This window comes from Castor canadensis, chromosome 17 (genome assembly GCF_047511655.1).
Source record: "Castor canadensis chromosome 17, mCasCan1.hap1v2, whole genome shotgun sequence".
In the NCBI taxonomy this organism is placed as follows: domain Eukaryota; kingdom Metazoa; phylum Chordata; class Mammalia; order Rodentia; family Castoridae; genus Castor; species Castor canadensis.
Genome location: NC_133402.1, coordinates 13,611,240 through 13,625,445, shown reverse-complemented (window position 1 = coordinate 13,625,445; position 14,206 = coordinate 13,611,240). Strand labels below are relative to the sequence as shown.

Here is a 14,206-nt window from a genome sequence, read left to right as displayed (position 1 = left end):
TGGGAGATCTTGGGTGGGATCACCCCCACCTTCCAACACCAGGTGAATTACCTGACTGCCTGGATCTCTTTGCAACAAATGGGACATAGAATGGGGCGTGAATTCAGCTCCTAAACTCCCCACAGCCGAATTCAGCTCCTCCTACAGGCGGTAAGCCTGAGTGGTTTAGCACCTAGCAGGGAACGGAAGTCTGAGCTGAGAGCCTGGCTCTGTTCCTGGTGAAACAGGTGATTTGGGGCCGATTTTCTCTCTGTGTGTGTCTTAATTTCCTTGAATACAGTGTTGTCACAGGGAATACAGGAGCTCGTTGGCTAAAGTGGTTAGGATATTCCCTGACGCTTTTTAATTCCTAAGGGAAAGCTTCATTAATTGCCATAGGTTAGGGTGAAGGTTGCTTGTCCACAATGCTTGGGATCAGAAGTGCTTCAGATTTCAGAATTTTGGGGGGATTCTGGAATATTTGCATACGTGGAATGACATATGTTGGGGATAGGACTCAAGTCTAAACACAATTTTTAGAATATTTCATATACTCCTTATATACATAGAGCACAAGGGTCATTTTATACAGTATTTTTAGTTTACCTGTGTACTGACCCTCATTCATCACATGAGGTCAGGGTGGCCTTTTCCACTTCTAGTGTCAAGGTTTTGGATTTTGGAGCATTTTAGATTTGGGATCTTCAAATTAGGGCTGCTCAGCTTGTGTTTAGGACCAGGTTCATGTACAGAGGCCTCTTTGGGCATAGGGAAGATAACGAACATCTGGAGAAATGTGATCAGGACATAGCTGTGCATTTGGAGAAACTGGGACAGTCATTTAACACATCAGTTTCTCATTTACCAAAAGGCAGCACATCACAGAGAGACTGGGGCACGAGTTTAAAAGGAAGAAAAAGTGGATCTGAGTTCAGGGTCTATCACTTGCTGCTTCTCCCTGCCAAGGCCGCTTCCCATCTGTGCCATGGGCTGAGGGTGTGGTTGTCTCCAGGGCTGTGGGGAAGGCTCGGTGAGGCCATGTGTGTGGAGTGCTGATCTCTGCACCTGGCCTTTGGGAGGCGGGGCCTAGGAACAGGACTTCTCATGTCCCAGCCCAGAGTGGTGCATGGGGGCTGGAAATCCAGTGGCAGCTGGGGGCTTTGACCCTGGATATTCCTCCAGGATATGGCGTGTGCTCTCATGGGGAATGAACACAGTGAGATTGGAGCACACCTCACAGAGACTTGGGCAAGTGTCATGGGGAGGGAGTCCCAGAGGGCTTCCAGGAGGAAGTGGCACTATTAAGAATTCCTAACCACTGACTGCCACTTGATTTTTTTTCCTATAGATTTGTGTAAAAAAGGATGAACTGGACTGTCCTTGGATGCAGACTGCATCCTCAGGTTGCTACAAAGGCCACCTTGGGGCTCTTTCTGCCCAGCTGTTTGTTTTGGGGGACCTGAGTAGCCAACATACAATCAATTGCATCCAAGGAAGGAAATTGGTCCTAGAGATTCTTCTCTGAATTGCCATCCCCAGAAAAGCAGGTCCTGAGGCACACCTGGGAGACTTCCAGAACCACAGTCAGTGCCAATCGAGAGGTGGCTTTATTGCTGACTGCTAGTGTGCTTGGTAAGTACTCGCTGGCTGGATTGACAGAGCAATGAGAACATCCTCAATAAAGTGTTCCCTCCAGCGGCCAGAGAAAGCTCCACGGACAATGCCCTGCCCCAGGCTTTTGCAGGGGACTAATGCAGAGGGGGCTGCAGGTCTTTTAAATTAAATCTGGTTCTGAGGCTGCCCCTAACCCTAACGTTAGCTCGATGATGGTGCCCAGGACTTGGGGCTACACTGCTGTGCCATCACTGAAGACAGGAGGCGAGGCCTCCAAGCAGGTGCCAAGTGCACCTGGCCCTGCCCAGTGATGTCCCCTTCCTGGTTCTCCCCAGCCTCACCTTCTGCTCTGCCCAACCCCTCCCTGTGCCATTGTGGTCACTGCCCTGCACAGGACACAGCATACTTATTTACATGCCAGCTGCACACGAACTCAGGAAGACAGTTATTTCTGTCTGTTCTGCACACCTGCTCTTCCCCTAGCACCCCAAGCAGTAGCCTCTCCCTGTAACACCACTTGAATGAACGAATGAATGAATGAACTCACAATGTCCAAAGAGTTGAGCCTCTTCCATCTGGACTAACTCAAATCCTTAGCAAATTCTTCATCAGTGAGACCCAATCTATTGCAAAGGCCCTTTCTGCCATTCTTGAGGTCACACTGAGCCTGGCTGGTTACTCTGATGTCCTTGGCCATGGCAACTGGCTCTGTCCTGCATCCTTCTTTGTCCATTGCCTTGCCCCACTCTGCACTGGGAGTCCTGTCAAGCCAGATCTTGTCCGTCTTAGTTCCATAGCTTTGTACTCAGCACCCCGCACGGTATGATGTTCAACACATTCTTTGAATTAGTGAAGCAAATTAAACATATTCAAGTGTGCAATGGGGGAAGATGATATCCATGCTTGGGGAGGGTTTCTATGGGCATCCTTGGGCTCCACATGCTTCCTGGGTATGGAACAGTGAGAGACGGTGATGTCAATTACTCACGAAGTCTCTTGTTGCTGTACCACTCAGTCAGGAACTTAGTGAGTGCCTAACGTGGCCAGGTGCTAGGGAAATCCGTGGTTCTCCTCCAACTGATTAAAAAAGAAGCTTGCCAACAGTAGAGCTTGACTTACTGCTAATCTCAAATTGCCTGCGACATTCCTGGTGACTGAGCCCAGGCTGCCAGTGTTTCTTGTGCTACTTGGGGAAGGCAGAGATGCTGTGCCAAGAGAAAGGCCAGGGGCGAGGGGAAGTGACAGCACCTATGAGCTTCAGGCTGGGCAAACTTCCAGGCCCCACCGCACTGCCACCCACCCACGTCAGGGAGTCCTCCTTTTCCAAAAGCCTCTCTTGCCTTGGACAAAAGGGAAGCCTATTAGTCAGGCTTTCTTGGCGGAAGTGCTCCAAACAGTGGTCCACAGATGTGGAGTGAGAGCTATGCTCCCAGTCTCTGGTCTGGAGATGTCACTGTGGGCACACGAGACAAGAAGAAAGGAATCCATCCAACCACGATCTGCTTGTTGAAAATATACTTGGCTTGGGACATGCTTATTTATGTGTGAAGTTTCCAGAAGGAGTGCAGATAACAACAGGGAAGGGCATTGATCCCGCTTATTTGGAGCTGCCCTCACTGTCTTCCTTCTGCACTGGAACTTTTGTGCTTTGTTTTTAGGCATGAAAGTCTGGGGATAAACATGTCTCAGTGACAACTTTAGAGAGGCGAGGCAGTGAGGGCACAGCTGGAAGAGCATCTCTGGGTGAAAAGGAGGGGTGGAGAAGGAGGTGGAGGGGCATTTATGATGCTTCCCATACAGCAGAGTTAGCTTTCTTACTAGGAGTGCCTGTCTGTGGGTCACAGCTGGGTTTCTTTGAGATCCCAAGACTGGAATGGGAAACACCACTCATGTGTCTTACAAGGTCACGTGGCATGGGCCTGTTGGGACACCTAGAGATACGAGTCCCTGGAGGGATTTTGGCCATAGCTCCTTGACACAGAATAAGAGCTCAATAAAGCACTGATCCTAGCTACTAGGAAGGCTAAATCAGGAGGATTGTGGTCCAGGGCCAACCCTAAATAGCTTGCAAGGCCCCATCTCCAAAATAACCACAGCAAAATGGACTGGAGGTGTGGCTCAAGTGGTAGAGTGACTGCTTTGCAAGCACAAAGCCATGAGGTCAAACCCCAGTCCCTCAAAAAAAATAAAGAAATAAAAATAAAGTTTGCTGAAAGACCAGCTTTCCAAAAGAAACCCACCAGCCCAGATGACCAACTGTTGTTCACCCCATCTCATCCACTAGTCAATCCTGACAGCCGTTTTCCAACACAGATCTGCCCTGCCTGCTCCTCCCCATCACCCTGGAGCTCCTGCAAGAAACTCTCTACGCTCTCCCTGTTTCTAGTCCTGCCTTAAACCTAAGTCAGGACTGAAGCAGGACTGTTGGATGAGAAGGTGGTTTGTTTTTCACTATTTGAGGAACCTCCATTTTGTTTTCCATAATGGCTGGGCCATTTTGCATTCCCATCAACAATGGTGGTTCCAATCTCTCCAAATCTTCACCAGCACTTACTGTCTTGTTATTTATTTTTAATAATAGGCATCCCAGTGTGTGTGAGGTGATATCTCACTGGACATTTGTCTGAAAGAATTTGAACCAAAATCTCAAAGAGGCAGTTATTCTGCCACATTGGCCTTTGCCAACATGGAAACAACCTAGATACCCACTGGTGGACAGATGGACTTAGAAATACCTCCAATGGAATATTATTCTGCCATAAAAAGGAAATCCTACAGTATACAGCAATTTGATAAACCCCGAGGACACAATGCTAAGTGAACTAGGCCACCACGCAAAGACTTACATGAGAAACCTAAAATCAAACTCGCAGTAGCAAAGAACGGAATGGTGGTTGCCAGGGGTCAGGGGTGGGAGCGAGACTTGCTGCTCAGTGGGCAGAAAATCAAGATCAAATGTACAACAGCTGGAGGGCTGTCGTTAATAGTACGGTATTATATTTGAGATTTTTGCTAAATGAGTAGATTGTAGCTACTTACCACAATAAAAACAGAGAGCTATGTGAGATGATGGATGTGTTCTGGTAACTGTTTTTGCTATCTATGCCTATCTCAAAGCGTTATGTTGTATGGCTGATAGATAATAAAATTTATTAAAAAACAAAAATTCCAATTATGCAAGAAGAGTAAGTTCTAGAACTCTGCCATACAATGTGATGCCTGCAGGCAACACTGCTGTATGGTACACTTAAAAATCTGGTAAAAATACAATAAAATGAATCAATTAAATCTATCATAAATGTGATAAGACAATAGCTCTCACATATCAAGCATTCTCTTTTTTATACACAGGGATTTGAACTCAGGGCCTCCCACTTGTACAGCAGGTGCTCTACCACTTAGGCTACTCCACCAGTCCCATTTTAAGCAGTCTTTTGTGTGTGTGTGTTTGTGTGGGACTGGGGGTTGAACTCAGGGCTTCAGGTTTGCAAAGCAGGTGCTCTACTGTTTGAGCCACACCTCTAGTCCATTTTGCTCTTGTTATTTTGGAGGGGGGGAGTCCTTTGAACACTAATTCTCCCAGCCTCAGCCTCCCAAGTAGCTAGGCCACCTACCCAAATGGCCCCATCTCCCATCTTCTTGTCTTGCTCTGCCCTGATAGCTGTCATCACAGCCAGACTGTGACTGCAAGGTACTTAGTCACTTGTCATTTCCCATGTCTCCTCTTAGGGCCAAAGCTCCATGAGGGTGGAGTTGTCCAAATGCACAAGGCTCAGACTCAGTGGACAGGCACCCCAGCTGTGTGGGATGCAGCCCACATCCTCTGTTTTCCTTCACTGTCCTGTCTCCAGGCCCTAGAACAGTGGGGGCGAGGGGTGAATGACAGCCTGGGACTGCCTATGTTGGTTTGGCCCTTGAGCTAAGAATGCTTTCTTCTATTTTTAAATGGATGGGGAAAAAAAATAAAAAATAGAACAACATTTCACAGCCAATGAAAATGACGTGAATTTCACAATCGGTGACCGTGAATAGGGATGTCATGGAGCCCAGCCATGGTGGTCATTTAGCTATATATATTTAGTTATATATTGTCTTTGGCCATCTCCACGTGCATGGAGGAGATGTAGATTGTAAAAGAGACCACAAGGCCTGCAGAGTCTCAGATATTTGCTATCAGGCGCATTCAGAGTGTTGGCCTTGAACTCCACCTGGCAGGTAGCGGTGACCGATGAATGGGGTCTGCTGATTTTTCTCGATCCACCACCCTGCCACCCGAAGCCCAAAGAAGACTTTGGAGACTAGTTGTGTGTGGTTCCAATGAATTGTCACTGGACCCCTCTTCTTTGCTGGGCTCCATAGTTTCCTCAGCAAGAGGTGGAAAGGGATCCAACTGGATTCTGTGTGGATGTGGCCTTAGGACAGCAAGTCATTCCTGGCCTCATGGCCAAAGATCAATTGATTCAGTTTCATCATTCACTCTGCCCATGAGTGTGGCACCTTGTTTTGTTTTATTTTTGCGGCACTGGAGTTTGAACTCAGGGCCTCAGGCTTGCTAGGCAGGTGCTCTTACCAATTGAGCCACTCTGTCATCCCGAGTGTGGTGCTTTGTGACTTCTTACAGCTGTTTTCTTGTTTTCTCAGCATCGATGATACATCAAAAGACCCAGGACAAAGCAGTGTCTCTAGCTGTTAGCTAGGGAAACTGAGGTACTTGTGTTGGGGCACCCAGCGTAGCCAAGCGGACACCGACATCCATGTTTCCATCTTCCCACTGTGCCAGGCTTTCTAGAAAAGCTGTGCAATCCCTCCACTGTTCCAGGGCACAAGGAGATACAGGAGATGGTCTTCCCCCAGCTGGCGGTGCCATCTGTCACTCTCTCTTTGCAGAGGCAGCCAGCTTGCCTTCAACTATCCCCATCCCCAAACCCATTTGTCAGAGCCTCAGGCCTCCTGCAAAGGCTGATGGGTAATGATGGTTTGTTGGGTCCAGGCAGTTACTCTTTCAGAACCCTCTGTTTATTCATCCTTGTCCCTCATCCTTGGGTGAGACCCCAGTCTTGTATAGATGCCTGCAACCTGCAGGTCATCTCCGCCTCTTCCCTTGTGTCAGGACAGGAAGCATGGCTCTGCTTTACCTGGCACAGCAAAGGGCAAGGAAGTACAGTATCCCGGTAGCCAGTGGGGCCAGTGTGATGCTTCCTTAGTGTGTCACACATTTTTCCCCTTAGCTCTCAGTTCAGCCAGCAAGCCCCTGAGAACAGGTATTGCTGCCCATTGTACTGAGGAAAAAACTGAGGCACCAGGATGAGGTCTTGTAGCTAGGAAAGGCAGGACCAGCATGCAAATTGTAGGGGCCAGAGATGTGTGGATAGAAAACACCTTTTTCTAGTTCAGGTTGTCCTTGACTTTTGATATAACATTCTGTAAAACACGGTAAAGGCCCAGTCAGAGAAAACAGAGGCCCTAATGAGGTTCTGGAGGCCAAGGTGTCAAGGTGTTTGTGAGTGTATGTCGGGGTCAGGGGGGTCAGGACAGTTTGACATCTGCAATGAGCACAGGGTCTCTGGGAGAAGGGAACAGCCTTCTCTGAGACCATACCTGGGGACTGACAGGACAGAGCCATCCCACAAAACCTCAGCACCTCCCTCCGCATGGCTGTTAGTGAACCACCTGCAGGTCTCTCCTCCCCTTGTGAAAACAGGTGTTGCAGAATGGAATGGTACCTTGGCTTCCTTTCGCTTCCTTCCAAATTGCTTTCTCTGAGAGACAGAGAGCAAAGGAGGCAAGTCAGAAGGCAAGGAGTGTCTCAGCAGAGAGCCGAGTGTCTCCTAGCTTCCAGACTCCACCTCTGGTCTGTGCAGGAATGGAGTGTGGGGATAACAGGGCAGGAGTGACAGGTGATGAGAACTTACAAAAGTCAACATGGGTAATCTATCGCCTTTCTCTGCATTTTCTAGACTTTCAGCCTGGAGGGATTGTCTCCTTAATTGCATTCCACTTTCTGGGCTTAAGTTTGGGTGGTGCTGAATGAGACAAAATGACAGACACAAGGCGCACATCTGTGTGCAGAGGTGCATATGCATCCATCTGTGGACTCATAGATTGCATTTCTCTCCAGCCTGTCTCCATCTCCTCCTTTGCGGGAAATAAAAGGACCACTGGGCTGAGGCTCGAATCTCCTTAGCAGAGAGAATTCTGGGTGTCATGGTTTCCAGAAAGGAACACAATCTCCCCATGGGGTGTAATTACATCTTAGCTTTCTGCAGAAGAATAGTTTATGGCTTAAATGCTATTAATTGTAAGCCGTTTTGTTCCACAGGAAGTTGTTCATTGATAACCACCCAATTAGGGTTATTTTGCAATTAGTCTATTCACAGTAAATTTATTGTGAAAGGGGGAGACTGTGATGTAGGAAATTAAAGTATTGCTGGGCTTAGGATGCAATTGCTCTTGAGTGCCAGTCTTATTAATCAGTTCAGAGGTCCCAGGAGGGCATCCCACCTTGTCCATGGTAGCAAACACATCAGGCAGTCCCCAGCAAACTCAAGTTGCCAAACCAGGTTGGAGATGTCTTGGCAAGACTAGGGAATGAGTGGAAATTCCTGGCTTTTGGCGGTGACATTTTCATTATATCAGATAGCTGTGGCCCAGGCACCCTCCGAGATAGATGTGATTTTGTTCATCTTCCCTGTACAGATGGAGACACCAAGGCACAGAGAAGTCAAGCAACTTGCCCCAAGTCTCACAGCATGAACAGGGGAGATGGGGTATTTGGATCCAAACAATACAGGATCCATGGTCCTCATCACTGGCAACATCAGTTTCCCTGCTTTTCCTACTAGCGTTCTTGCTTCTTTCACACAATTCTACTGAGGACAGAGGAGTATAGCTTCTAGGCAGCAAACTTCTCTGACAATTTGTGCAAAAATGAAACCTTTTGCTTCCTGAAGAGGGACAGACATATGGAAAGGGACGCAGATTCTGTTACCTGAGTTCCAATACCAGCTCTGCCATCTACCAGCCATGCACCTTCAGCCAAGACCTAAACCTCTCTGAACCTCAGTTTCTTCATCAACAAATGGGTCCATAACAGCCATACCACATGGGACTCAAAAGAGGACTCTGTGTGCTAAGACAGTGTTTATTTGCTACTAGAGATGGTCCCTGACTTACGATGGTTTGACTTAATGCTTTTTCAACTTCACAATGACGTGAAAGTAAACCCATACAACCGTTCTGTTTCTCACCTTCAGTACAGCGTTCAATAAATTCCACGAGACAGTCATCCCTTTGTTGTGAAGCAGCTTTGCGCCTGATGACTTCACCCAAGTGCAGGCTGATCTAAGTGTTCTCAGTTCAGTGCAGGTGGGTGAGGCAGAGCTGTGATGTTCACTGGCTCGTGTGTGTTAAATCGACTTTTGATTTAATGTCATTTCCAGCACACGATGGATTTATGGAGATGTCGCCCTACCACAAGTTGGAGAGCATCTGTATACAGTGTTAGTATTTAATAGGAGACAGTAAAACACACCTCTCCCTGACCCCTGGCTATGTTTGAGAATTAAGTTTTATCAGAAGATAGCCCAGTGCATTTGTGTGTGTGTTCTTGCTACAACAGAGCTCAGCAGGTGTGACAGAGATGGTGTGGTCCACCAGGCCTCAAATATTTGCCATTTGGCCCTTTGGTGGAACAGGTGCCATCCCAGGGACATAGCGGGAACCTAATACTATTTTCACAGATGGGCATTTGACTCAGGTCTCCAAACATCCCTGCCAGGCCCTGGCTAACAAAAGATTTTGGAAATGTCACACTCCATTTAATTATTCTTATGCTCCACGTGCCAAGTCCCATGGCGAATACAGAAGGGAACCACCTGGACTACTTACATCAGAGGGAAGTGAAAAGGGAGAAGTGAAGATTTTCCTTCTAATCTCTGTGTTGAAGAGAAAGCACTGTATAGATACTCTCACAAATGCTGCTGAAAGCTGAACAGATAAAGAAAAGCTTGATTAAAAAGTTAAAGTTGTTCCCACTCTTATGCCATCCCTGCAAGTGGGACTCACGGTTTGCTGTGCATCACTCCAGCCCTCTCTGTGCACCTGTCTGATCCAAGTCCTATATTCTGTGACTACAGGTGAACACAGAGGCACAGACACTTGTGTGTGTGTCTCTTTGGTATCCAGGACCCCAAGGATACCAAAATCCCAAGGTCCTTTGAGAGAATGTTCAAGTCCCTCAAATAAAATGATACAGTATCTGCAAGGAATCTATCTTCCTGTATACATTCAACCCTCTCTGGGCTACTTATGATAACCTATCCAATGTCAATGCTGTGAAAATAGTTACTAGTTTGTATGGCTTAGGGAATGATGACAAGAAACAAAGCCTAGGTTTAAGACAGACAAAATTTCTTTCTTTCTTTCTTTTTTTTTTTTGTATTTTCAACCCCTAGTTTCTTGATGGTACTGGGGTTTGAACTCAGGACCTTGTGCTTGCTAGGCAGGTGCTCTACCACTGGAGCCACTCTGCTAGCCATTCAAGCTACAGTTTCTTGAACCCCTGTATGTAGAACTCATGGATACGAAGGCTGGTTGCATTTGAAGTAAGGAAGCTTCTGGTGAACCTGAGACCTTGCTCAAGTTTCTTCTCCTGTCTTGGCCTCATATTCTTGTCTGTCCAAGTGAAACAGATGAATGAAGATTTTGGGGCATCTTTCCAGAAGCCCTTCTCGCCATGCACCCCCATTCTGTACCCAGAGCTGGGATACTGAGGGACTGCTGTGCCAGGAGGCCACCGGGCCAGGCCCTGTCTGACTCCCAAACGCACCCACATGGAGGGATCTGAAAGCCCCCATGCTGCACTTGGCTTCCTTGATTCTCAGACCTCTACCTTGACGTTGAGGAGGCCTCAGCACCTCAGTGCGTCCATTCCTGTACCACCTGTTGAACCTAGACCCATACTCACCTCTATCCAGGGCTTTCTATATGTCTTTCTCTAGCACAGCCCTGGGGAACACTGGGTGGCCTCGCTATTGTTGTCAGTGACAATCTGCAGTCCTTTTCCCTCACTTTGGAACAAAGGAAAGCATTTGCAGATTTGAATCTAGAAGCAACAAGGAGGTATTCTGAAGTAGCCCGGGTTAATTTGTGAGGGATATGGGACACCCTATGCCTTGCAGTGTGACACAATAACAATGATGGGTGGCCAGGAGGTAACAGTGGAGTAATCTCCAAGGGAAATTGACTGGGAAGATGCCTGGGATGCTTAAATGCCACTGCTCCCTGGAGGGATGAAGACCGCAGAGGGGCACCTCCCTATTTTTGGCAAATGACCTTGAACTTAAACACATCTCTTTGTTTCAAATGTGTTCCTCTCTGTCCTAGTGGCACTGTCTCTCTTCTTTGTAGAAGTGTCTCGTGGATTCTCTGTGGCCTGGTACTCGGAGAGAACCCCTGGGCAAATGATTGCAAATGGACAAGCTCTTCTCCCCAGAGAAATAAAACACGCCAGGGCTCCTGAGCCAGCTGGAGTAAGCTGGCGAGGGAAGAGAAGTTGGGGGCATGCCTGGGGTAATGGAGTCCCTGAGCTGATATCACCCCTCAGTGATGGCACATGAGGGTCCTTCCCACTGCAGGATGAGTTAGAAGCACTCTGCTAATATTTACATACTAAGGAAAAAGGGGGAATCTTAAGGAAAGAAGACTTAATCCAGGCTGGCACATTTCAGTCTCAGGATGACTCAGTGTGCAATCCTACAAAGTCGCTTACCTGTTGTGTGACCTTGAGGAAGTGATTTTACATCTCTCACCTGAGCACAATTAGGCTATAGCCCTCAGTGTTAACCTCACAGGGAGTGGGGCATCCCCCACAGTGCTCAGTGACTCTCAATCAATGCCTGCTGCCACTGCTGCTACTCCCTCCCAGGACACTGGGGAGGGTGAAGGTCGCCACCAAGATACAGTGGTTCCACATGCAAAGAAATCAGTGCGAAAGCCACCAGTGCAAGACCAGTCCCTTATCTTCTCAGCTGACCTCTGATCACACCCTGTGTCTAGCAAGAGATTCGATTTATCACTGGGCCACTGACACACAAGAATGTCAGCACAGGGGAGAGGGTAAGGGAAGAAGGGAAAAAGGAAGGAAGGAAGGAAGGAAGGGAAGGAAGAAAAAGAGGAGGAGGAAAATAAGGAGGTAGATTAAGAAAGAAGGCGGGAGGGAGAGAAGGGAGAAAATGAAGGGATGGAAGAAGGAGTGAGGGAAGGAAAGGAGAAGGGAAGGAGGAGAGAAGGAAGGATGGGGAAGAAAATGGGAAGGGTTCGCTGAGACCTGAAGTCACCATAGACAACCAGAAGCCTCTGAGTCATACTTAATTACAATAGCATCCATGTCAATTCTAATCCCGAAACTACTGAGAACTGAGCCCTCTCCATCCAGCCACTTGCAACTTGCACCTTTTCCCAATTTCATTGTAATTTTACCCACTGTCATAAAGTCAACGGGTTAAAGTGTTAAGAAAAGGTAACTTCATTTTGCAAACCTTCTCTTGTAGCGGATTTCAGGAATTCAGAGTCCCCACACAAACCAGACCTTGGCAGAAGGTGGAAGACAGGAGAGGATGGGCTGGGGGCAGATGGAAAGAACTCACCCTCCAGGGGACAGAAGCGAGTGACCTTCTCGGGCATCAGCAGCCCCAGCTTGTGGCGACAGTAGGTCTCCCCGATCTCCTGGCGGCAGTGCTTGGACTTAGTGCGGGACAGGGCGGAGATGGCCTCTTTGCCCGAGATGTCACACTTGGGTGGCTGGTCGTACTTGGTCTCAGGGGAGCTGCCACCACTTTTCCTGGTGTGGGACTGTCTGGGGACATCTTTCCCTCGGCTGCTGTTGGCTATGGCTCTCTCACTGGGAGGCAGCACCTCACTGGGGCCTTTCCCCAGTACTGAATGCCCCTGTCCTTTGTCCTGTAGCTCCTGCTTCCTCTGCAAACGCTCCTTCTGCCGACTTGGAGGTCTCTTTGCTGACTCAGGCTGGTGCTTCTGCTTCTGAGTCCTAGGTGCAAAGTTACTATTGTCCACATTCTCAAAATCCTTAGGGACTGAGTTCTCATTGTTGCTGTCTGTTCGCACTTTCTCTTTGGGCCGGTGAAAGAAGTAACCATCCTGGAGAAGACCGGGAAGAAATACAGAAAAGAAATTTCACTGAGCTATCACTCTAAGTAGAGTTAAGACATAAGGACTGAGTGTGGTGGTACACACCTGGGAAGCTACTTGGGAGGCAGAGTTAGGAGGACTGTGGTCAAAGTCCAGGCTGGGAGAAAGCATGAGATCCTATCTGAAAACCAAACTAAAAGCAAAAGTACTGGAGGTATGGCTCAAGTAGTAGAGAGCTTGTCTAGCTAGCATAAAGCCCAGAGTTCAAAACCCCAGTACCATCAAATAACAAAAAAAAAAAAAAAGTGGGACATACAGGTTTAGAAAACTGAGCCAAAGTTTCTCTTCTGACCTTTGCTACTGGCTGAAACCCTTTCCTTTCTGGGTCTCAGGATCCCCATCTGAGTAGATGAGATATTTCAATTAAAAGCTAAGGCTTTTGCAAGCTCCCAGTGACTGGTGCTATGCCTACAGTTCTCAGTGGTTGTGCCAGTTTCTTTCCATCTATGTCTCTGCCATTGGGCACCAATTTTTTGTTCCAGCTTCCTGTTTAAATTCCAGCAGAAAGTTCTTTGATGGTTTATTGAAGGGCTGGAAATGACATAATAAAGTTAGAAAGGGAGAAAATATTGGTAGGATATTATATACATCCCATTGCCTTTGGAATGCGCTCATATATCTACGCCCATAAGAGAAATCAGACTTGAGCCATTGCCAATTCTGTGGGAACGACAGCTAACCAGGTACAGCCTGTGCAGGATGAAGCTGGTGCCGGGTCTCTGGAGGGATGCAAACCTGCCTCACTCTTGGGCTTGAGTTTTAGCTTTTGGTGTTGGTACCTGGAGCAGAAGAGATTTAAGTCACTGGGGGTCAAAAGAAAGGTCAAATCACTGGAGACAGTGCATGGCATGGATCTTTCTAGAAAGGTAGCTTCCTACACTCAGTGCCTCCATGGGTGAAGGGGGATCCTGATCGTTTTGAGTTCAGATCAAATGCCTCAAATTGCTTCTGGAACATGTCGCTTCTGCTTTGAGCCCATTCCCAAGGCTTCAACTTGTACAAGTATCCACTGGACACCCCAAGAGTGGATTCCCCCAAAGCCACAAGTGGTTTTGTAATGTAAGTGGTCCATTGGTCACAAGTCATATCCCTATTAGCTTCCCTTTTAAGGAAGGCTGGACTGTGCCTCTTAACCTTTCCCACAGAAGAAGTGGGAAATAAACCATGGAGCTGTGCTGAGTATGAAAGTGGCTGATGGCAGGTGACACTCGGCAAGGCTCCCTCTCCGGCAGGTCAGCAAATTACAGCCCATGGGCCAAATCCAGCCCACCACCTGCTTTTATAAATAAAGTTTTATTGAAACACAGCTACACCTGTTCATTTATGCATTGTCTATGACGGCTTTCAGGTGACAACTGCAGAGTGAGTCTTTGCTATGGAGACTCTTGTCTGGCCTGTGAAGCAT

The 14,206-nt window shown here is 47.7% G+C and overlaps 1 protein-coding gene across 1 annotated transcript in view; it reads right to left on the bottom strand.

Annotated features, from left to right (window-relative positions):
* Xylt1 (xylosyltransferase 1) overlaps nt 1-12,408 on the bottom strand; it is a 119,036-nt gene extending 106,628 nt beyond the window's left edge. The window contains exon 1 of the mRNA XM_020186695.2: nt 12,240-12,408. Within this exon, the coding sequence (XP_020042284.2) occupies nt 12,240-12,276 (37 nt within the window). The 5' untranslated portion in view covers nt 12,277-12,408. The remainder of the gene's footprint in view (nt 1-12,239) is intronic.
* Between the last annotated feature and the right edge of the window lie 1,798 nt (nt 12,409-14,206).